This window comes from Heterocephalus glaber, unplaced genomic scaffold (genome assembly GCF_053883595.1).
Source record: "Heterocephalus glaber isolate CG9 unplaced genomic scaffold, H.glaber_assembly_v1.0 deba00001773, whole genome shotgun sequence".
Lineage (NCBI taxonomy): Eukaryota > Metazoa > Chordata > Mammalia > Rodentia > Bathyergidae > Heterocephalus > Heterocephalus glaber.
In genome coordinates, this window is record NW_028258463.1 from 7,976,796 (window position 1) to 7,998,920 (window position 22,125).

Sequence of the window (22,125 nt, forward strand, 5' to 3'; positions counted from 1 at the left end):
TCTACTAATGCAGAATCCACATTTTAGCGAGACCCCAAGGTCTTGTGTGTTGTGTGGATACCTTGACATCAGAGATGCAGTACTCTAACATGGCAGGCACCAGGTTCACTTGACATTCAGTTTCTCAGGACACATATTTCTGGAGCCAAGCCCTTTAAAGCCAATGGATGGTATTATATTTATTTATTATATTTATTTTTTTAATGGATGGTGCTGGCCTGTGGCAGGAGTTCAATGAGTGGAGGAGAGCGAATGGTGAAGATGTTCTGTGAAGATGTTTTCAGGTCCTACACTAGGCCTTATGGCAACAAGCAATTGTCTTTATCTAAAAATTTACTGTTCAGTAGCCAGCCCTCTTGGTCTAGGGTTATGTAAGACACAGCTTGGGCCACGGATGTGAGGAGGAGACTTCAGATCCCCTCTCCATTAAGATATGACTCTGCTCTGAGGTGTGAGAGCAGAGAGCTGGGAAGAGCCTGCGTCCTTCCTGCCACTGCGAGGGCCTGCACCAACTCTGGAATCCCCTATCTCTGGACCTTTATTTTGAGACAAAGTCTAGCTAAGTTGTACAAGCTGGACTCAAACTTGCAACCCTCCTGCCTTAACCTCCCGGAGCACCAGAAGCATGCTAAGACCTGCCAATTCTTCATCCTAAATCTGTCTTCTCTTGTTTGCTCTCTGTCACTGGCTAAGCATTAACCTTCCTACAGTGTGTCCTGAGGATCATAGAACGCTCTTTTTCTGATTCTCTACTTCAACCCCATCCCTATTTCAATTTATTCTGCCCCTTCAGGCTGTTGAAAGAACTAATTTATACAGAATGGTCATTTAATCATCCATGTTATAGCAGATTTATTGGTGCAAAATGATAACATATACTATAAGAGAGCTGGGCATGGTGAATCACACCTATAATCCCAGCACTTAGGAGGCAGAGGCAGGAGGATCTCCAGAAGTTTGAGTTCAAGGCCAGCCTGGACTACATAATGAGGCCTTGTCTCAAAAAACAAAACAAAACAAACAAACAAAAAAGGATGTACTATAAGAGAAAAGTTAGTCTTAAAATACATAAAATCTCACAGAGGAAAAAAAAAAATCCTGAAAAAATATATAGCAAAATGTTAACGAGAGTGATTTCTGTCAAGTGGAGTTGAGTGAGTCTTAATTTCTTCCTTTTATTTGTATTTTCTCTCTACAATGAATATGTGTTTAGTTATTAGTTAACATCAGAGTCTTTCTTATTTTAAAAAGGGGCAAAGACTTAAGAGTGGAAGAGTATTTGGTTCCAGGTCAAGGGAGAGAGGCATAGAAAGAGGAAAGCAGCTCTGATTGTGCATGCAGCTCACTTGGAGCCACTTCTGTGCAGGTAAACAGCTGTATTTGGAGGTGTTTTATGCTCCCTTTAAGTATACACAAAAATGAAATTTTTTTTGAGCCATATGAAACACTGCAGTCTTTTGAGTACTTTATGATGATTTTTCTAAAATATCCCACTGACTGTTCCCACTGACTGCGAACAACCTCCATGTCTTAGATGTTTTTCCTTTGAGCTGCACAGAGGTGACACAGGATGAATCCTTCATTAGAAAAGGATGATCTACCCTTGGTGTGACTACTTAGTAAAGCATTTGTATTTGTCGGACAGCTTTCCCAGGGATGGCGCTTGAGTAAACCACTCACTTCCTCCTTTTCAAAACATCAGTCACCATGATTGATTTTTGTGTTGGTCATAAAGAGAAATGGAATCAACTAAAAGCAGGGTGAGGATTACAGACTGGAAGCAGATCATTTACTTAACAGATACGCATTGACTATTTGTTTATGGTGGGCATGATGCCAGTTGATCAAGACAGTGTTGAGTAAGACAGATCCTTATTTTCCAAGCAGTTCTTGGATGGATGAGTGGCCAGGATCATGGATGGAGTCAGCATGGAGCCCCTTGACTACAGATATCTTTCTCTGGAGCTCTGAAATGTTTGGTTTCAATTTGCTGCATGCCTGGAATTTTTCCATTTTAGAGATTCAGTTGGGCTTAACATCCTCTTTTAAAATAAAAATTCACTGAGAGGCTTAAGAGATTTTGGCTATTCAGTCACATGTTTTGGCCCTATTTAATGACTGCCTTCTAACTTTTGGTTAAAATGGCTCTACTAAGGAAATTCACAGCCAATAAGTTTGTCAAACCAGCAGTGCACAGTGCTAGGCACACTAAGCAGCATAACACGAAGCACTAGTGCTTTAGAGACTGTTAACTCTGCAATTTAACAATTACAGTCACAGTCTTTTTTCCACCTTGGCTGCCTGAGGATCTGCCACCATCATGAATGACACACTTCCTGTCCAGACAGGAAGTTCATGACCAGCTGACTACAGTACTTCAAAGGAAAGAAATGGTCATTGATGTCCTTCCCCTGGGAAGGCAACAGTACCTAAAACAGAAATTCAGGGGAAACTCATCGATATGTACAAGACAACACTGGATGTTATCCTTGTATTTGGTTTTCTGCGTTTTTGGGGTTTTTTTTGGTACCGGGGATCGAACTCAGGTACTTGTGCTTGCAAGGCAGGCAGTGGACCCACTGAGCTAAATCTCCGCTTTCTTTCTATTTGGAATCAGAACTCATTTTGATGGTGACAAGACAACTGGCTTTTGCTTGATTTCTGATTCCTTGGGTTATAAACAGAAAATTGAATCCAAACAGACTCATAAGACATGGTCTGTTTGAGAAGAAAAAAATCTTAAGGAAACACCAAAAGAAATGCAAGAACAGAATGAAGAAAGTCAAGGCAACTGCAAAGGATAATATTGGTGCTAGTAGAAAAATAGCAAAATTCTGCAATATCTTTGTTGTGATTGTGAAAATTTTTCATAAGAACATTAATTAACTGTAAAAACTTCAAAAAAATTACAGTAGGGCCAGGGATTTAGCTCAATGGTTTTACCTCCTGCTGTGTAGGCGCAAGGACCTGAGTTCGATCCCCGGTACCAAAAAAGAAAAAAAATTACAGTCACAGCTACTATTTATTTCACATGTACCAGACCCAGTGTCGAGGACTTTAAGCAAATTATCTCATTTAATTCTCACAGCAGATGTGTGAAGTGGATACTGTTAAAGTTCCCACTCAGTAGATGAAAAACTTGAAGAGATGTCATCAACTTGTTCAAGGCTGCACAGCTATTAGGTTCTGAAGTTGAGATTTGAACGCAGGTGGTGTGACTCTGAGGCTTAATTACTTCGTAAACATGAACACTGCCAGTTCATTCATAGGTTCAACAAAAGTTTATTGAGTGTATTCTATGTGCAAAGCATTTTTGTGGTGAACACAGCACAAGTCCAGTCCTCCTGCAGTTTATTTTTAGCAGGACAACCCAAATGATTATACTGTATGCTCGCCTTGTAGGGTCGCTGTTGTATGCATACAAGTGCCTAACATGATACATGTCACATAGTAGATACTCAACTAAAGTTCCCGGGAAAGTTACAACCCTGTGGCAGGATGAAAAAGCATGCACAGATAACTAAAACTCAGCAGAGAGTGCCAGGAAAGCCCAAAGAAGAGAATCACTTGTGGCTGGTGGGCTGCAGGAAGTCTTCATGGAGGAGGTGGCTTCGAGGCTTGGCCATGGCCTGGGTGTGGAGGACAGATGGGCAGTTTGGGGACTGAGGCATGGGGCAGGGCTAGGTGAGCAGAGTGAGGGTGCTTCAGCAGGGGCTGTGGGCAGTGCTTGGGCATCTGGTACAGGGCTGAGGCCGAGAGGAGGTGGGTGATGATCACAAAGCAGGGAAATGTCAAAGGCTGCCTGTGTTCCCTCCATGCAGAGAAATGAGAGCACTCTGATTCCCTTTCCAGACTTAGCTTTATTTTTCAGCTTTATTGAGCCATAACTGGCATGTGAAACACTGCACATAACTCATGTATACAACTTGGTAGCCTAATGGTTTCTAAACTTTAAGTTCAATGGAAAATACAGCAAAACCTTGGTTTACAAGCACAATTCCTTCTGGAAGCATGCTTGTAATCCAAAGCACTTACATATTAAAGCAAATTTCCCCCTAAGAAATAATGGAAACTCAGATGATTTGCTCTACAACTCCAAAATAGTTATATAAAAATGATGATAATGGGCCGAGGATTTAGCTCAGTGGTTCTGCTGTCTGTCTTGCAAGTGCAAGGACCTGAGTTCAATCCCCAGTACCAAAAAAACAAAACAAAACAAAATATGCACATAAAAATGATAATAATACTATAATATAATGCAAAATAATTAAAAAATTAAACAACACTTACCTTTGAAAACCTTTGTGGCTGGTGTGAGGGAGACAAGAGAGAGGAGGGTCATTGTGTGGGACGACGTTCACTGTCACTAACGGAATCACTGCTATCTAGTGGCGCAATGGAATCTCCCTCTTTACACACAACTTTAACAAGGGACCTCTCCCGTCACACCTGCTTTTGCCTCCTTTGAGGATTTCGCATAAAGGTGGTGTTGCATTGTTTTAAACAGATTCACCACTCACACTGCTACAGCCTTACCTGGGTGCTGCTTTTGCACAAAATTTTGCACAGTTTCCCACATTTTACACATCTACCTTATCTCAAGTGAGGGAATCCTCCGCCTTTTTCTCCTCCTCATCTGCAGACCAGATCTCTTCCTTAACCTCTTTCTGTTGGGAGATGATGACCCATAATCCCACAGAAAGAGACAGAGAGGGAGGGAGGGAGAACCACTGGCTCAGTTGTGATCATGTGACATTCAGCATCACGTGCTACTCATATTGCAAGCCATCACTTGTTTATCAGGTTAGAATTTATTAGAAACGTTTACTCGTCTTGCAGAACAAGTTACTCACATCCAAGGTTTTACTGTGTATTGTAAACTCTGGCTTTATGCTTCAACCTTTAAAATGTGATTAACTTTTAAATTTAAAAACTGTATTTACTATACTTCAAATCTGCTACCAAGGTTTACTAGATTATTGAAGCTATCCCAGACAACTTACCACAACCCCTTCCAGGGTTTTCGTTAGGAAATGCATTCCAAGGCCCAAACACTCAGAGGCTGACTTTTGGAATACACTCTGTACTTGAACAGGGGGGGCTTCCTTAGTTAAAAAATTTCTCACAGCCAACTGTTGATTGATAAAATATCTATTTCCTTTATATTGCTTTTTCCAAATTGGACCCTCACGTGAATTACCAAGAGCTCTTATTAAGCAGCACAAGATTTCTAGGCCCCCAAATTGGAGCTACTAACTCACTAGGTCTGGGATGGGGCTCAGGAATTCATGCTTCCATAGGCCCCAAGAGTGTCAAGACCAGGAAGACCTGGAAATTTCCTTATTGAGAGACTCCAGGGTTTGGATGGGGGGAGGGAGAGATTACTTTGCTTTTCAACAGAATTTTTGTTTTTTTGAGACAGGGTCTCGCTATGTAGTGCAGGCTGGCCTTGAACTCACTATGGAGCCCATGCTGACCTCAAACTCACAGCAATCCTCCTGCCTCAGGCTCCCAAGTGCTGGGATTATAGGTGTGCACCGCCATGCCTGGTGTCAATTGAATTTTAACAGTGAAAGAGAAGGAAGAGTTATTTTACTGGGAAATGTGAGCAGAGGCTGCTGGTTAGGAGGAGGAGGAAGCAGAGGAGGAGGGACTTTTAGTATGATTAGGGATAATAGGAAAATTTATGCCAGCAGGGAGTAGGACCTGCTGGTATGTGATAGCAGTTCATTCTAACTTGCTTCTGGGGTGAGGATATAAAAGGTATTTCATACACTGCCCAGCAACACCTCAAGACATTTCTGATATGGAGAATCCCTCAAAGAGGGGCGAAACTGGAAGTCCTGGGATAGGGTGGTTGATCATGGTTGAATCACTAGCCACAAGACTGTCACACAGCCATTAGCCTTTAGCTCAAAGTCCATTTTGTTGTTTATGATTTGGACAACTGATATTACGTGTTAAGAGTTTAACTATGACTACTGTAGGTTCTGTACAAAAAAATCATAATGTTAAGTGAGCTAAATCTGACGCACAAGCCTAAATATCACGTGGCTTCTCCTATAGGAGAAATCCAAAATATGCATAAATTGAAGAGCAAAATAAAAGATAGATAATAGGACACAGGGAGACTGATCTTTTGCAAAAGGGAAAAGACTAAGAGATGGAGGGAGGAGAGAGGGGAGGGGAAGGGGATGGAAAAAGAATTAAGATATTGGCTGGGGATTTAGCTCAGTGGTGCCTCCGCCTGCCTGGCAAGCACAAGGTCCTGAGTTCGATCCTCGGTACCAAAAAAACCCAAAAAACAAAAAAAACAAGAATTAAGATGTGTTATGTCCATGTCCAGGAGGAACACAATCATTATGTATGGCAAATATGTACTAATAAAAGTTAAAATTCAAAATTAAAATTCAAAAAGAAATCAATAGGACAGAATGATACTTTAATCTAGAATCTTGTACAATAAAGGAGAAAAGTGAGGTTGCAGACAATAGCAGTAGTCTACATAGGTAGGTTGACATGAATTTAGGAAAACTATGAAATAATTTAAAAGTGATATGAGTTCCTGTGCATATCTCAGATCTTAAATGAAAGCGTACACATAAGAACAGAAGTTTTTATGCAAATTTCAATCATTCATTATAATTCTTTGAGTGGTTACCAATAGAAACCTACTTTCTAGATTTTGTTTTTATTTATTTATTCAGATTCTGGTGTCATGTGAATGGATGAAATAACATTACATCTTTAATTAGGATTCTGCTGTTATTTTTCAATTAATCTGTGTCAGTAGCTTTAGCCTTTGTATTAAATCATTTTCTTCATGCAAGCTTTTAATGAGGAAACAAATTGATTGTATTTATATATTGGATTCTTGCCACTGCGATGTGTATTTGGTTGTGTCTTTTGAAGTATATTTTTGCTGGTCATCTTGCGGTCAATTGCCAGTCTTTGGCAAGAAAGAAATACTTTGTTTGGATAAGACTGATTTCTTTCTTCCTTCCTTTCTTTTCTTTTCTTTCTTTCTTTCTTTCTTTCTTTCTTTCTTTCTTTCTTTCTTTCTATAAAAAGGACCATTCTTATTTTTATCTCTCTCTTTCTCCCTTTCCTCTTGCTTTTGTATGAGTAATGTAGAAGAAAATGAAGCCCCCCCCCCGCCGCCCATCTTATTTGGAATAAATTCAGAACATTTCTTGGGGTGCTTTGCCCTTTGCCGTGGTCTTCTCCCCTCCCTGAAATTCACTCTACCTTCTCCTCCTTGGCCCAGACAACCCTTGCTGTCTCCTATTAGCAAGCAGGCATTGCTGCCTCTCTCCAGGGTTCAGGGACAGGCACAGTGAGGTCACCATGTGGTATCAGAGGGGTGTGCAGGTGGCAGGGAAGAGCCCCAAAGCCAGCACCCCCGGTTTGCTAGGAGAGGAGGTGGCCTGGAAGGATGGATAGGCCGGCAGGAAGGAGACCAGCAGCAGAGTGAGCCTCTGGAGGGTTTGAACTGGGGAAATGATCAGCCTGGGTCTGCCTTAAACTTGAAGTCTCAGCTGGAAGAGGAGCTGGACTCCAGCCACATCTGTCTGCAAAGCTTCGCTCTGCCTGGCCGTGCATTCTCTGTGATCCACAGCAGCGACAGCAGCCGGGACTCGAGGGCTCTCAGGAACTCGGTGTCTGCAGGGCTGGAGGGGCGCAGTTAGAAGGGTACCGAGGGAGCAGCTCTGGGTGACTGGTGGATGGGTGTGGTGACAGAGAAGTGAGGGTGGTGTCATCCGTTGAGGTGGGGGACACAGGAATAGAAGAGGGCTGGGATGTGTGGAACCAAGGGCGAGTCTACTCCTGAGACAGTGTCGTTACTCCCTGAGAAACAGCGATGCTCCCTGCTTCTGACCATTTTCCTTGGTTATTCGGGTGTGCAGTGGGTCCAGGCACCATGCCCAACTCTGCCCAGTGGTTTCTCCCCCAGTCAGTCGAGCCCCAGGGCCTCCGTGTCCCTCTGTCTTCTCTTACTCTCCTGTCCGTGGCGCATGACACACCCTTTCCAGGTTGACCCCAGTCCCCCAAAAGCCCTCCTGTCTTTACTCCTCATCCTGTCACCCTGCCCAGCATGCCAGAGAAGCCGGCTGTAGGCTGGAGCCCACACGGTGTCCCGCCCTGCCTTGCCCAGCCTCACACTGTTCCCTCTGGGCCCTGGGCCTGGCCTCCCTGCGACCCTCCCATCCGCTCCCCTTCCTGCCAGCCTGCTCCTTTAGCTGATCCGAGCCCTCCCGGAACTTGAGCTACCCAGGATGTGTTTGTGCGTTGGTGTTGAGAAATTTACCGCCCCTAGATGAGGGCGGGTAGCTGATCCAGATATTTTTTCATTGCTGTGATACTGGGAGTTGAACCCTGAGCTGCTCTGCCACTGAGCTATGCCTCCATCCCCTTCTTGTTGTTTTTAAAATTTGGAGACAGGGTCTTGCTGAGTTGCCTAGGTTGGCCTCTGATCCTCCTGCCTCAGCCTCCTGGGTAGCTGGGATTACACGTGTGTGCCACTGCACCTGCCTTACATATTTTTTATATAACTTTTGTTCTCAGGTGAGTTAATAGGATGGTGTTCATAACCAAAAAAATCAAAGGATGATAGTTTAAAAGACTTTGTCCAAGGAGTAAATTTTTGTTTGTTTGTTTTTGGGTTTTTTTGTTTTTCAGTACCGGGGATCGAACTCAAGACCTTGCGCTTGCAAGGCAGGTGTGGCGCCACTGAGCTAAATCCCCGGCTCAAGGAGTAAATTTTAAGTTTTTTCTTTAAAAAGTCTCATTTTCAAGTGAAAATTACCTTCTTAAACCTGCCCCTGATTCTGCACAAGATAAACAGAGGTTGGCCTCGACGCGTGGGCTTCTGAATACCCCTGGTATAAGCAGATAAGCTCTCTGCGCCTCACTTTTTCATGTGTAAAGTGGGAGCCAGATTAAATGATCCATAGTGTCTTTCCCGGTACAAAACCAGCGATTGTGTGCAGCCCGGTCCCACAGCTGTCGGTGACTCACTCCTCCGATGCCTCCGTGCCTGAAGGTTAGCTGCAAAAACTAGAGGAAAATTAGGCCCCCAGCACAGACTGTGACCAACGAGGGGGAGGAGGCAGGGCCTTAAAATACGGCGATCTGCTGAGTTCTTTGTGTGCCAGCGGCGCCTTCTTTTCTCCAGCACAGATCTGGAACCGAAAGGCTTCTCCTGCTTTCCTCTTGGATGTCTGTACCCAGCCTGTCCTCAAGTGTGTGACCAAATCTCCCCTGCCTTCCTTTCCTCCCACGTAGCTTCTTCGACTGCCTCCCGGCCTCTCTCCCTCCCAAACATGCCGCGCAGCTCTGTAGGATTTGATCACAGCAGACATTGCGCTCTTTATAAAGATAAGCAAGCCAGCTATGTGAGAGGCTTAGGCAGGAGGATCTCAAGTTGAAGGCCAGCTTGAGCAACAAAAAGGGATGGGTATATAGTTCAGTGGTAGAGTGCCTCAGGCTTCAATCCCCAGTAACTCAAAAACAAAACAGAAAGCAAAAGATAAGCGAGCAAACAAACGGAACTTTCAATAATTCCCTTTTATCTCAGAAAAAGAAAAAACCCCCAAAACTCTGATGTGACACTTAGGGTGACTTATTTTGCCACAGTGCAGCAGGCTGACATTTTCAATAGCTCATTGAGCTCTACTGGGTGCCTGGGACATGCAAGAAGTAAGGGGATCATGTAGACACACTGCTGAGAGGTTTTTCGGGGTGGAAACCATCTTCATGCTAGGAAGTAGGGAGGGAGTCTTAGGATATAGGTTTCCCAGGTTGCAGAGAGAAAACTGAATCAGAGACAAATCAAAAAAAGCACCCTCAATTCAGAGTTCATATCCAGCCGGGGTGTTCGATTCACCACGGAAATGACTCCACAGAGTGGAGATAGTCGGCAGGACTCTAGTGATGAATAAAATTTTATTTAATCTCTTTAACCTTTAGTTTCTCTTCTTATTCATCCTCATGGAATGGATTTTAAAATTTCCAGGGTGAGGGCTCACGAGTTATACTGTCAGTATTAGAGACTGTGGCTTTTTGATTATTTAGTAAAAGTTTTATTGTGATTGTTGTATTTTGTGAAGTAGGAGCACACTGTATTGTTGCCCAGAACAAGTTTCTCAAGAGCACAGAAATCTTACATCTCAAAAAAGAACCCAGGACCTTCTTATGATAGGACCTTCTAATACTTGAGTTACCATAGTATGGGTTATTTACCACCTTAGACTGTTATCTCTTTATATACAAATCTCTCTCTCCCTCTCTCTCTCTCTCTCTCTCTCTCTCTCTCTCTCTCTCTCTCTCTCTCTCTCTCTCTGGTCTTACTATGTAGCCCAGGCTGGCCTCAAACTCACAGTGATCCTCCTGCCTCAGCCTCCTGAGTGCTGGGATCATACCCATGCACCACCACACCCAGCAGATATCTGATATTTCAGATGAGATTGTAGGGAGGCACTAGGTCTTGTAACCTGGATGGCATTGAAGGAACTGGGGCTGGAGGGCTGCTGACTCCCTGCAGAGATCTCCCATTTGCTGCCTGCCTGGTACCCAGACCCCTGGGTCGAGACTTCCACCAGAGGGCGCTGTCTTCCCAAGTCTGTTCTTGGATGTGTGTGGCGGTATCCCCTTGGCCACTTGCCCATCCCTTCTAGAAGGTAGGAAGGGACGCTGGTAAAATCAGTGTGACTCTTTCCAAGTGAGAAATGAGGTACCGAGGTGTCTGCAGTGTCCACACCTGGCATTGGTCACCAGTCATTTCCTTGGGTGTAAATCTGCCTTTCCCACATGGCTCTCTGCCCAAGGTCAACAGCAAGGACTTTGCTGGTCCTGTGGATTTGCCATTGCAGTCAGCGAGGCGTTCCCTTGAGTCTCAAGGATCCATTCTAATGCCAGAGAGACACCTCAGTGTTGCCCTTGCGGCCTGTGTGGAGACAGCCGTTACCACAGAATCATCCCGGGGAGGTGGAGGAGTGGGCGTGGAGGGGACCACACGGCCTGTGTGCGCCACGGCACAAAAACCAACCCCTGATGGCAACATACGTAAGTCATCAAGATTTTGGCTTTGCTCAGCAGCTGTTTTACCAAGAAGGTACGGTATGTTTTACATTTCCATCAGTCACAGGTAAAATAACACTTTTAATACGTTAGTGGTGAGAAAAAATTCATCCGGATGTTCTAGATTTATAGCATCACAGATGTTGGCCTTTCTGGATTGCTGGTTTTATAATGCCATTCGGCAAATCCAGTGGGCCTTATCACTTTTAGTGGGTGCAGAGAGGGTGGGGAGTTGTTTTCACTAATGAAATTTATGGACTCTTCTCCAAAGGAACAGTAAATACATACTATTTTTCACCAATTTTAGGCAGTTTATGAATTCCCCAAACCAACTGTGGACTCCAAGTTAAAGACTTCTGGTCTACCCACTCCCTAATACTCATAGGCTGTCTAGCAAAGCAGTTACCCCTTCCCTGTTTTCTATATTGCAACTAACCAGAATGTAGTTAATGTGGAACTTAAGAGTTTGAACTCTGGAACCAAACAGACCTGGATACAAACCTTGGTTCTGTTCTTCATAGCTATGTGCTTAGAAGTTGTTTGACCTTCCTAGGTCTCAGTTTCCTCATCTGTTAAATGAGGATAAAATAGTACTGACCTCCTAGGGCTGTTGTTAAAATAAAATAATATATATGTGAAACATATATATAGCACAATATATGTTAATTATTTCGTTGTAGTTAGGAATGGAATTTGTTTTATTTTTCCTTTTTGGTATCAGGAGTTGAACTCAGGGCCTTGTGCTTACCAGATAGGCACTGCACTGCTGAGCTACATACCCGGCCCAGTTTATTTTACTTCCTAGGTATCTCCAACAATATTAGGATAGTTATTTCACCAGGACCTATCTAATTAGTGGTCTGAGGAATTAAAGCTCTAAATACTTTAATCTCAACAGCCATGTTTATCGGGTAGTTCCCTGGTCAACATTTTGATTACCACCCGCACGAGTCCATTTTCAGCAGAAATCTACCAACATATCCTATGAGTTTGGAGTGGTAATCCAGAAGAGCATGTTTGCAGTGAGAAAGATAATGATACATATCTGTGGATGGACCATACCTATTTTCTCACCATTTTATCCCTGGCACTAAGCCAAGAGAGTTCTGGAGAAGACATTCCATACACGTGCATTGTCTGAGTGACCGGATTCACTGTCTAGCTGGGAGTGGTGGCACATGCCTGTAATCCCAGCATTCAGAAGGCTGAGGCAGGAGGGTCGCCACAAGTTTGAGGCCAGCCTGGGCTACATAGTGAGAACCTGCCTCAAAACAAAATGAAAAATAGAATAGTAAACTGTCTTTAGAGAAAGACAACTTTTGATGAGTGTTTTAATGTCAGAATATATTTTCTAGACATTCCTTTTTTGTTTCTTCTCAAAGAGATATTCAGAAACCAGTTGCTAGGGTTGGAAATTTGTCTGCCTCATTTAGTAGCTCTGTAACCGTGGGCAAGTTATTTAATCTCTTGATTTCTCAGTTTTCTGATTTAGAAAATGGACTTAATAATAGAGTGAGAGAGAAAGAGGAGATCAATTGCGAGGGAAGTGCTTAGAAAAGCACTTCATGAACAACATGTTCAACAACTCTTAGCGTTGGTGTGTTACTATTATTGCTATAATTAAAACAGTGCATAGCACAATCCTCTCAGAACTGGGACTCAAGGTGTGGTGGTGGATGCTTGTAATCCCAACAGTCTGGGAGGCTGAGGTAGGAGGATCACAAGTTCAAACTCAGCCTGGGCAACTTAGCAAGACCATGTTTGCTGTACCTACAGGAATTTCAGTTAACAACATCTTTAATTTAAAAACACAAATAGCAAACTTAGTCTTACACGTCATTGAACTAAAATTCGAGACTCGATTCTGTTGGCAGCTTCAGCACTGTGAAGTTTGGCCGGAAAGTGAGAGTCGTCATCACTGTGCTGCAGTGGTTTCTGTCTGCTCATTCGCACTCATCTTTTTTCAGTTCCAAATGTCATTTACGTGGGCCAGCGGTGTTGGGGATGGACACTGCCGCAGAGTGACAGTTTCCCTTTCCTACTAGAGCTGAGGGTCACAGAGAAGATTAAGGGAGTGCTTGTTATCTACCTGCACAGGCCTGATAGGAAGTTCCCAGAGGCTGTGAGGATAAACGACTCCGCCCACGCGCATTTTTGTGCTTTTTCTTTGATATATGTCAGCAGCCTTTGAGTTTGGGTTTAAAATATCTAGCTCCAGGCAAGGATTGGAAGACATTGGCACGAGGTGACTGAACACTTCCTGGAGAGTGTGGTGTTCTCTAGCCCAAAATGCCCTTTCAGGGAACATGCCAAGGACACGGATGTGCTTGACATGACAGGATTGTGTCTGACATTGGCTGTGTTTCACATGATATGATCAAGACCTTCAAGAAGAGAGGGAGAAAAGCTAGGGTGGCAAAACCTATTCATCCCTTCTGAAAAAGAAAGGAGCCAATACCCTACTTTATTCTGCTCTTCATGATTCTACCTATGATTTTTTTTTTTTTTTGGTACCGGGTATCGAACTCGGGTCCTTGTGCTTGTGCAGCAGGCAGCGAAACCACTGAGGTAAATCCCCGGCCCTACCTATGATTTTTATTAGCGGAAATATTTGTGTACATGAAAAACAAAATCACATGTCTTTAGAATATACAATTTGACCGGATGGATGTATATATATATGATTACCACAATCAAGTTAATAAATAAATCCACCATCTGGGTTACTCTTCTGAGAATGCTTAATCTGCAGATCTCAAGTATGTAATTCGGTATTATTAACTGTAGTCACGGGGCCAGGGATTTAGCTCAGTGGTATCGCCGCCTGCTGCGCAAGCACAAGGACCTGAGTTTGATCCCTGGTACCAAAAATATAAATAAATAAAATTAACTAGTCACCATGCTGGACGGTAAGTAGATCCTCAGAACTTGTTCGTCTTATAACTGAAAGCTTGATAGAACTATTTAATGACAGTATTGTTGGGAATAAAGTGCATTTTTGCTATTTAGTATCAATTAGATAGCTCTGCTACTTTCTTTGATATTTATTTGGTGTTTGAATCATTTCTCTGTAGTCAGCCTTCTTCAGATGCTGTTTGCAGGAGCAATGCTCTTAGTATATGTGGACTTAGAACATCATCTTTCAGCTAATAAGGAACCAGCTCCCGGTAGAGACAGGAGCCGGTACAAGTTGCAGTGTGGATTGTGGGGCAGGAAGGCACAAAAGAGGCCAAAATCATCCATCACAAATTCTACCTGTTTAACAAGGTGCCTGGAGTTGGCCTTTTAGCTGCTGCTGCATGGCTTGGTTTTTTGTCTGGCCCAGGAAGTGAGAAAATCATCAGTTAGGAAGCCCCGCGTCCTGATGCCATCATGAACATTGTGGAAAGAGGCCTGTGCGTGTGTGCGTGCGTGTGTGTGTGTGTGTGTGTGTGTGTGTGTGTATGCTGGCACCTAGCACCTTCATTTCTATTACTATTTCATTAGAAGTTGGGTAACGATAGGAATCAGGAGCCATGGCAAAGCCTCAAGAAAGGATGGAAAATAGCAGAAAATCACCATTTGATGATATGCTTGGTTAGCTGTGTTTTACAGAGAAAGCTTTGGGCGGGGAGAAGTGGCAGGGACTTCCGGGTGGAGACCGCCCGCTCTTGCTGTACACAGCTCCTCCTGCAGCTGGTGGGGACACTGAAGCGCACACCCCGCTCCCTGCAGCCAGAGCCTTCCGTTTCTGTCTCTGCCCCCTCCCCTGCAGAGGGGCAGAGCCATTGGCTTCTCCTGCCCTCTCCCTTCCCTGCCCTCAGCCCGGGGCTATTCTGGGAAGGAGAGGAGTGAGGAAAGGTGACTGTCAGGTTTCTTCTCCATCTCCTCCTCCTCATCTCTGATAATCACCTCCAAATCACAGGAACGTCCTCCCCACTGACTTCTGTCCATTTTCAGTTTTATTTTACACAGGCAAGACATCACTTAGATACTCACTGGACCGATGTCCCTCCCTAATAGCGAGACCGATTTTAGTCCTATGTGTAGTAGAAGACAAAGCATTGTCACCTTCATGTGGCCTTTCCCTGAACCGTCTGTGGGCTTTTGGCCCCTTTAAGAACCTGATAGAGATGGGCGTGGTGGCACATGCCTGTAATCCAAGTACTCAGGAGGCTGAGGCAGGAGGATCGATGAGAGTTCCAGAGTTTGAGACCCTGTCTTAACCACCCCCCCCAAAAAAAGTACTTGACAGAGTGGAAGTCAGATATACATTCTCGAGAGGCCAGGATGAGGATGGAAAATACTGATTCTGTTTAATGGCAAAGAAGCCACTCAGTAGCCATAGCGAGAATGGAGGCTCAGTGACCCCAAGCCTCAGGGGAGGATGCCAAGCCCGTGTGGACAGTGTTATTTCACTGTGACATCAAGGACGGCAGATGAGGCAGGGAAGGGACTGATGGAGGCTGCTTTATTTCTAGATAGGTACAGACATGGATACAAAGGACCGAGTTGAGAAGAGATTGAATATACAGGAGAGAAACACATCAGTAGAGAATAACGACAGCTTCTGGAAGGAGGGAGCCACAGTGTGGTAGACTGAGCCTGTAGCACTCCCTGGAGAAATGGGGCCACAGTGAGGTTTCCTCCCGGGACCTTTCCAGCTGTTAAGTCACAACCACCTGGGAGTTACAGTGTGTTAACACAGCTTTGAAGAATCTTTCAAAGCTGGGTGGTCTTGCCTGTAATCCCAGCATTCTAGGAGGCTGAGGCAGGAGAATCATAAATTCAACCCAAGCCTGAGCAATTCAGTCATTTAGTGAGGCCCTGTCTCAAAATTTTAAAAAGTTTAAAAAGGGATAGTGAGAGAGCTCAGAAGATCCTGGGTTCAGTACCCAGTACTGGAAAAAACAAATTCATATCTCAAAGACAACTCTTGTTTTTCGCAGACAAAAGTAGGACTTGATCCCCTGCTGGGTATCTTCCCAAAAGAATTAAAAGAATCATACCACAGTGATATATGCTCACCCATGTTCATAGCGGCACAATTTGTAATAGCTAAAGCTTGGAAGCAGCCCAAGTGCCCATCAACTGGAAACTGGATAAAGAAGATGTGGGTTTTTTTTTTTTTTCAATAAAATGGAGTACTACTCACCCATAAAGAACGAGAAACTAGAGACATTTATAGCTAAATGGATGCATATTGAGGCCATCCTCTTAAGTGAAATAAATAGGACACACATGTGTAAATACCGAATAGCTTCTCTAGTGTGAGAAACTGAAAGTGTAATTAAGGATTAAAAGGATTAATAACGAATAACTGATAATTTGAAATAGGAAAAGGTCCAAAGGGGTAGGGGTGGCAGGAGGGGATGGGAAAGGAAAAATTATGAGAAAAGAAAAAAAAAAATGGAAATGAAATCTATGTAAATAGGGAAGGGCAGAGGGGGTGAAGGGCACACAGGTAATGGGGAAAAAATAAGAACCAAGATACATCATGGACAGTTACAAGCACCCAATGATAAATGTAAACGAATTGTGTACCTAAAATGTACCAATAAAAGAATTTAAGGGGACAAAAAGCTAGGACTTGACTAATAATTGACTCTTTAGCACGCCTTTTGGACTAGGTGCTATGCAGCTGCTGTATGTCAGTCACAATCAAGAAACACAAGTTGGACTTATCCCTGGTTTTTCCTCTTGCCTTTCAGGTACTATTGGGATGTTCAGCCGCAAGGTGAGTGCTCGCCGCCGTGCGCGGCTTCACACCGCATAGCCGCAGAGGGCGCTGTGTACTTCTGTCTTTCCCGTCTGAGCTCCTCCTCCGAGGGGCCTTAGCCTTCGCCGAGGAAAGTTAGTGGAGTGTTTAATTAACCTTCACCCTGCTGGGCCCCCCTGCCCAGGTTTGTAGCCACAAGAGGCTCTCTGCTTCTGCCCTCTGAGCGGATGCTAGATTATGTTATTGAACTGAAGCTATAATAACGCTTTTATTCCTTGGGCTTTGTTAGATGCCAACAAGATCTCGTCGCATGCATCCCGATAAAATGGTGGCCAAGTCCATAATAAAAACCTTGGGTGGGTTCCAACTCGGCTAATCCTTCATTTGCTCCAGAAATAAATTCCAGGGTGTTACCTGCTCCATCACGGCGCCCTTCCTCGCAGCCCGCCTGTCTGGCAGCGGGGAAATGTCAGGACGGAGCCGGGTGGAAATTCCCACTAGAATCGCGTTATCACATTTTAATATGAGTCTCGCCCCAGCCTCGCCGCTTCTAATTGCTTTGCAGCCATTGTTTTCCTGCTTTTGCTTGATGAACCCAGCATCTGGCGTGATTCTGGGAAGTACCACAGACAGCTGTGCGCAAATTAAAAAAGAAAAAGAAAAAAAGGGCAGGATTAGGACAGACTTTTTGAATAGTTCAAAGTCAGAATTTTTAAAAAATTCGCATAGTTTGAGGGGGTGCCTTCCTTCTTTTTTACTACTGTGATTAAGAACACCAGCAACATAATCCTGAATATTAATTATCTAAAGTTATTATAAATGGGGGGTTGTTATTTTCTCAGAATCAAAGAGTTTTGGATCAAATTTAGCAATAGCTTGAGGAACTGTTTTGCTCTGTAACTTCTTAAAACCAATTTTGAACTTTTCTGTTACTTTTTAATTTTCTCAATGTTGTCAGTGTATCCAGTCTCAGTGAGTAATAATACTTTATTGTTCTAGCCTTTTTTTTTTTTTGGTACCAGGGATTGAACTCAGGTCCTTGTACTTTCGAGGCAGGCGACGGAACCACTGAGCTAAATTCCCGGCCTTTATTTTGTTTTAATGTATTTCAAGTCTATCTAAAGCTTTCTTTTAAAGGCTCTCTTTGAAAGCCCACTTTAGGAAATAAAAATCTTGGTTTTTTTAAAGCTTCTTTTGGACTCTGGTAAGTTAAAGTTAAAAGACTTTATAGTACTCTTAATAATGTGATGCAGTTTTATTATATACTTCAGCGTTTAAAGCCTTTATAGCTGAAAACATACCCTGAGCGGTAGAGAATTATAGGTAATCATGTAGCCATTTGCTTTGCAAAATGTGAAGTGCACTCTTCAGAGAAGGGCCCTATAGTTCAGGGCTTAGCAGATGTTAGCCAAAATCCACAAGAGGCAGAAAATGATTGTGAATTGGCAGAAAGGAACGGAACTGTGAGAGTAGAATTAATTACCTAAGGAAAAATAAAGAATCAGTGTCAGGGATGCAGTACAGCAATGTGTGGAGAAGAGAAAATAATTCTGGAGCTCAACCTAAGATTGTATAGGGCCAAAACACACCGAATCCTGCCGATTCTGGTCACGGTGGCGCTGCGGTCACCTTGCAGCGTGTGGCCACTTCTGCGTGCCTTTCTCTCCTAGGTGACAGATGTAGGACAGTTGCAAACAGCTTATTCAGAACAGAAAATTGTATTTATTTCTCAACAATGATGGACTACATGCAGCAACATCTTTGCTCATCTGTCTGGAAGTCAATGTAAGGAAAAGTCAAGAATCCCATATTCCTGCCCCTAGCCTCACTCTTTCTCTTAGACACATTTTTGGGAGGCTGAGAGAGAGGAGCATTTGGATCAGTCAGCCACTTTGGTCAGCTCTAAACTCACAATGTTTCAGAAACTGTGGGATGGGTGAGAGGAACAACTGGTCTACCCAAGGTGCTGCAGGCGGCTTAGGAAAACAACAGGAGTCAATGAGAGAGAGAAACTGGCAGGAGTTTAGGAAGCCCAGGAGAACCAAGAAATGTTAGGATTGGGGTGAAGAAGGACAGAAATAATTGCCTCAGACTTTTCCAGCATTTTCACCTGTGCCAGGGTTCTGCAGAAAGACAACGGAAGGAATTTTATTAATTCTGGGAATTTGCTGAAATGCACACTTAGTATTTTCAGGATATTTGGACTAAACCAGTTCTCATGCCTGGGAGGAAAATTGTCTTAAAACATCTCTTCTTTGGAGATCTTTTAGTAGCACATATTTTTCAGAGTAACAGCTTTGTTGAGATATAATTCACATACCGTAAAATTCATCCTTTCAAAGCATACAAGTCAGTGGTTTTTAGCATCGTCACTACCTGATTTCAGAGCATTCCCTTCACCCCACTGAGAAACCATGCACCCATCCGTTCCGGGGCCCATACTCTTCGTGGCTGTACTTCACTGTCTTGTTACAAGCTTGTTGGGGATTAGCCGTAACACACAGTGCTTAGACACAGTAGACAGTAAGAAAATGTCCTGTGCGTTTATAATAACAATATGGCAAATACGCTTCTTTCCCTTGTAATTTCCACCCAAGGTTTCTTGTTGGTTCATTGTCAATTTCCTAATATGCCCATTTGAAAAGAAGAGAGCCAGAAAAATAAAACCTAATCCCAAATAGGTATTACTTTAACATAGAGGAAACAAGAATGGAAGAGTTCTTTTAATGTGACTTTTTTTTTTTTCAATACAAGGTCTCACTATGTAGCCCAGGCTGGCCTCAAACTCGAGGCGATCCTCCTGCCTCAGCCTTCCAAGTGCTGGGATCATAGGCGTGTGCCACCATGCCTGGCCTTTAATGGGCTTTTAAAAGAGTTCTTTTAATATAATTGGACAATGTGAAAAAAAGCTTGTTTTTATTTTATAATAAGAATATTGTTTTATTTTTATTACTTATTTTACAGGGAGAGTTTTACATAGAATCACCTTGATAATTTAACTGCTCACTTTAAAAACTTTTCTGCTTTATTTTTCACTTAAAATTATAAAGAAAACCCAATGGCATCTTTGCCACGGAACTGGTACCATTGTAGGGATCAGACATTTAAAAGTCAATATTGATCTACTGTTTTAAATAAAAATATCGGTTTGCCCTTTCAATTTGATGGAAAGATCTTAAGTCATGCGGCCAACCGATGGGCCTCATTTTGCCTTGGTTTCCCCTTTTATAAAACGAGTTCATTATAAACAGTTTTAGTTTAATAAATCAAAACTTCACTTATAAGATCTAATGTTTATAATTCAGAGTCTTCCACTGTAAAACATATTCATGAGTACCAGATAGAAGTCCCTGGCTTGGACCCTGGAATCTAAAGTAAATGGCACAAGATTTAAATAAAAATTCAGGACAGTCCATGAAATATTATAAATAGGAATAATAAAGTCATGTTTTTGTCCAATCATTCAGTATATTTGGAACAGTAGTAAATATGGACTGGTAAAATTTCTCGAAAGCTTGAAGATTCTTTGAGTTTCTGCGTGGGTGGTGGACAAGGATTCTGAGAAAATCATTCTGTACATCTCAATATTAAAAAACCCTGCTTTGTGAATCTTAAAATTCTCACTTTCCAATTGCAAACCATTTCAGAGTAGATTGATGGCTAAAAAATAACTTGGCAAAAGCAAACAGTGCAAAGTGAATTTTTAAATGTTATTAGGAAGCCATATTGACTATAATTTTTTTTTTTTTTTTTGGTACCGGGGATCGAACTCAGGTCCTTGCACTGGCGCAGCAGGTGGTGAAACCACTGAGCTAAATCCCTGGCCCTTGACTATAAATTTTAAAAGATTTAAGAGGCTTATTCATGAATGCGTGGGTTTGTGTGTATCCAAGTCAAGCTATAAAAACATACATCTATGAGAAAATTAGGAATTTGGAAACTAACAGATTATTTTATGTTATTAAGAAACTACTGTTAATTGTGTTATTATAGTCAGGATTTCTTTTAAAAGAGTCTTTAAAGATGAAATTTAAGGATAAAATCTGATAATATGGGAGAGGAGAAAAAAACAGTGGATTGTAGATGAAACAAAATTGATCATAAATTGACATTTGACACTGAATGATGTATTCCTGGGGTTTATTACTCTGTTTTATCTACCTTTGTACATGTCTAAAATTCTCCATAATACAGACATAAAGGAAAAAGAAATTCAGGTGAAGCTAGATTTTAAAATGTGAGATTATTTTATTGCTGTCTTGAACCCCAGTACATTCATGCATACTATACTGTATGTATCTGGATAAAAAAATACATAGAATGGTGAGCTTTTTTTTTTTCTAATTGTTGTCTCAAGTTGACGTTTTATGCTGGAAAGAACATGGGCTTTGAAATCAGACCTGAATAGGAGCCTCGGTTCCTCTTTCTGGGAGCTTTGTGCACTTTGGCCTCTGATGTAACCTCCTAATATGTCAGCTTCCTCATCTATAAAACCCTGCTAACTTAGTCTGCTTCCTGGTTATGATGAGTTATTACGCCTCACCAGCTCAGGAGGAGCGGTTGCCATGTGCTGGCAAAGGTACTAAAATAGTAGCAAGGTCTATTCTCCTGTCTCGGAGTAGGGCGAGGCAAGTGGATGCATGCGTGGGACTTTGATCACTATATTTCACCTGTATTTTCATAAAACCACTCATTCCACCTAAACCCTGGCACAGCCCCATGTCATTTACATGCATGCCTTTTTTTAAGGTTTGCGTTTGTAGGGTGCATGTATAGAATTTTTATTGGTGAGCATTTCAGAGGTCAGATTTATGAGCTTGTTGCTCTGTGATGTCTGAGACATGTTGAATAGAAAGAAGCTTGAATGTCGCTTAACTTCCCATCCCTTACGATCACATATTTGGAGCTTATAGTTATGACAACTACAAGAAGCAAAACATTAAAGCAGCAAAGAAACACTATCTTTACATTTAAAAAAAAGAGAAAGGAGAGACACAGAGAGACAGAGAGAGAGACAGAGGGGCCTCTTTGAAGTGGTAGAGAAGTGTTTTTGAATTAATGGAGTGCACAGTGATTTTACTAAGTTTTATTTATGAAAATACTCTTTGCAGTCATGCCAGAAGGTTTTAGCACAGCCATAAATAGGATTTATACATAGAAACACGGCCCAAATTTATGATGTGTTTGCAAATGTAAGAAAAAAAGTCTGCATTTACAATATTTGTAATTTGTTAAGTATCTTTCTATCACTATTTCTGGAATGCTAATATTTTATAAACACAAGCATTAGATAGGAACCTAGACTATCCCAACCTATGCTCCTTTTTAAAAAGAAATCCTCCAGCACG

At 42.5% G+C, this 22,125-nt stretch overlaps 1 protein-coding gene across 6 annotated transcripts in view; it reads left to right on the forward strand.

Annotated features, from left to right (window-relative positions):
- Skap1 (src kinase associated phosphoprotein 1) overlaps nucleotides 1–22,125 on the forward strand; it is a 233,282-nt gene that overhangs the window by 33,554 nt on the left and 177,603 nt on the right. For 5 of the 6 annotated variants that reach the window (XM_004859601.3, XM_013077779.3, XM_013077781.3 and 2 more), the window contains exon 3: nucleotides 16,770–16,795. The exons of the other annotated variant lie outside the window; for it this stretch is intronic. In XM_004859601.3, the coding sequence (XP_004859658.2) occupies nucleotides 16,770–16,795 (26 nt within the window). The remainder of the gene's footprint in view (nucleotides 1–16,769; nucleotides 16,796–22,125) is intronic. 6 annotated transcript variants of the gene reach the window in all.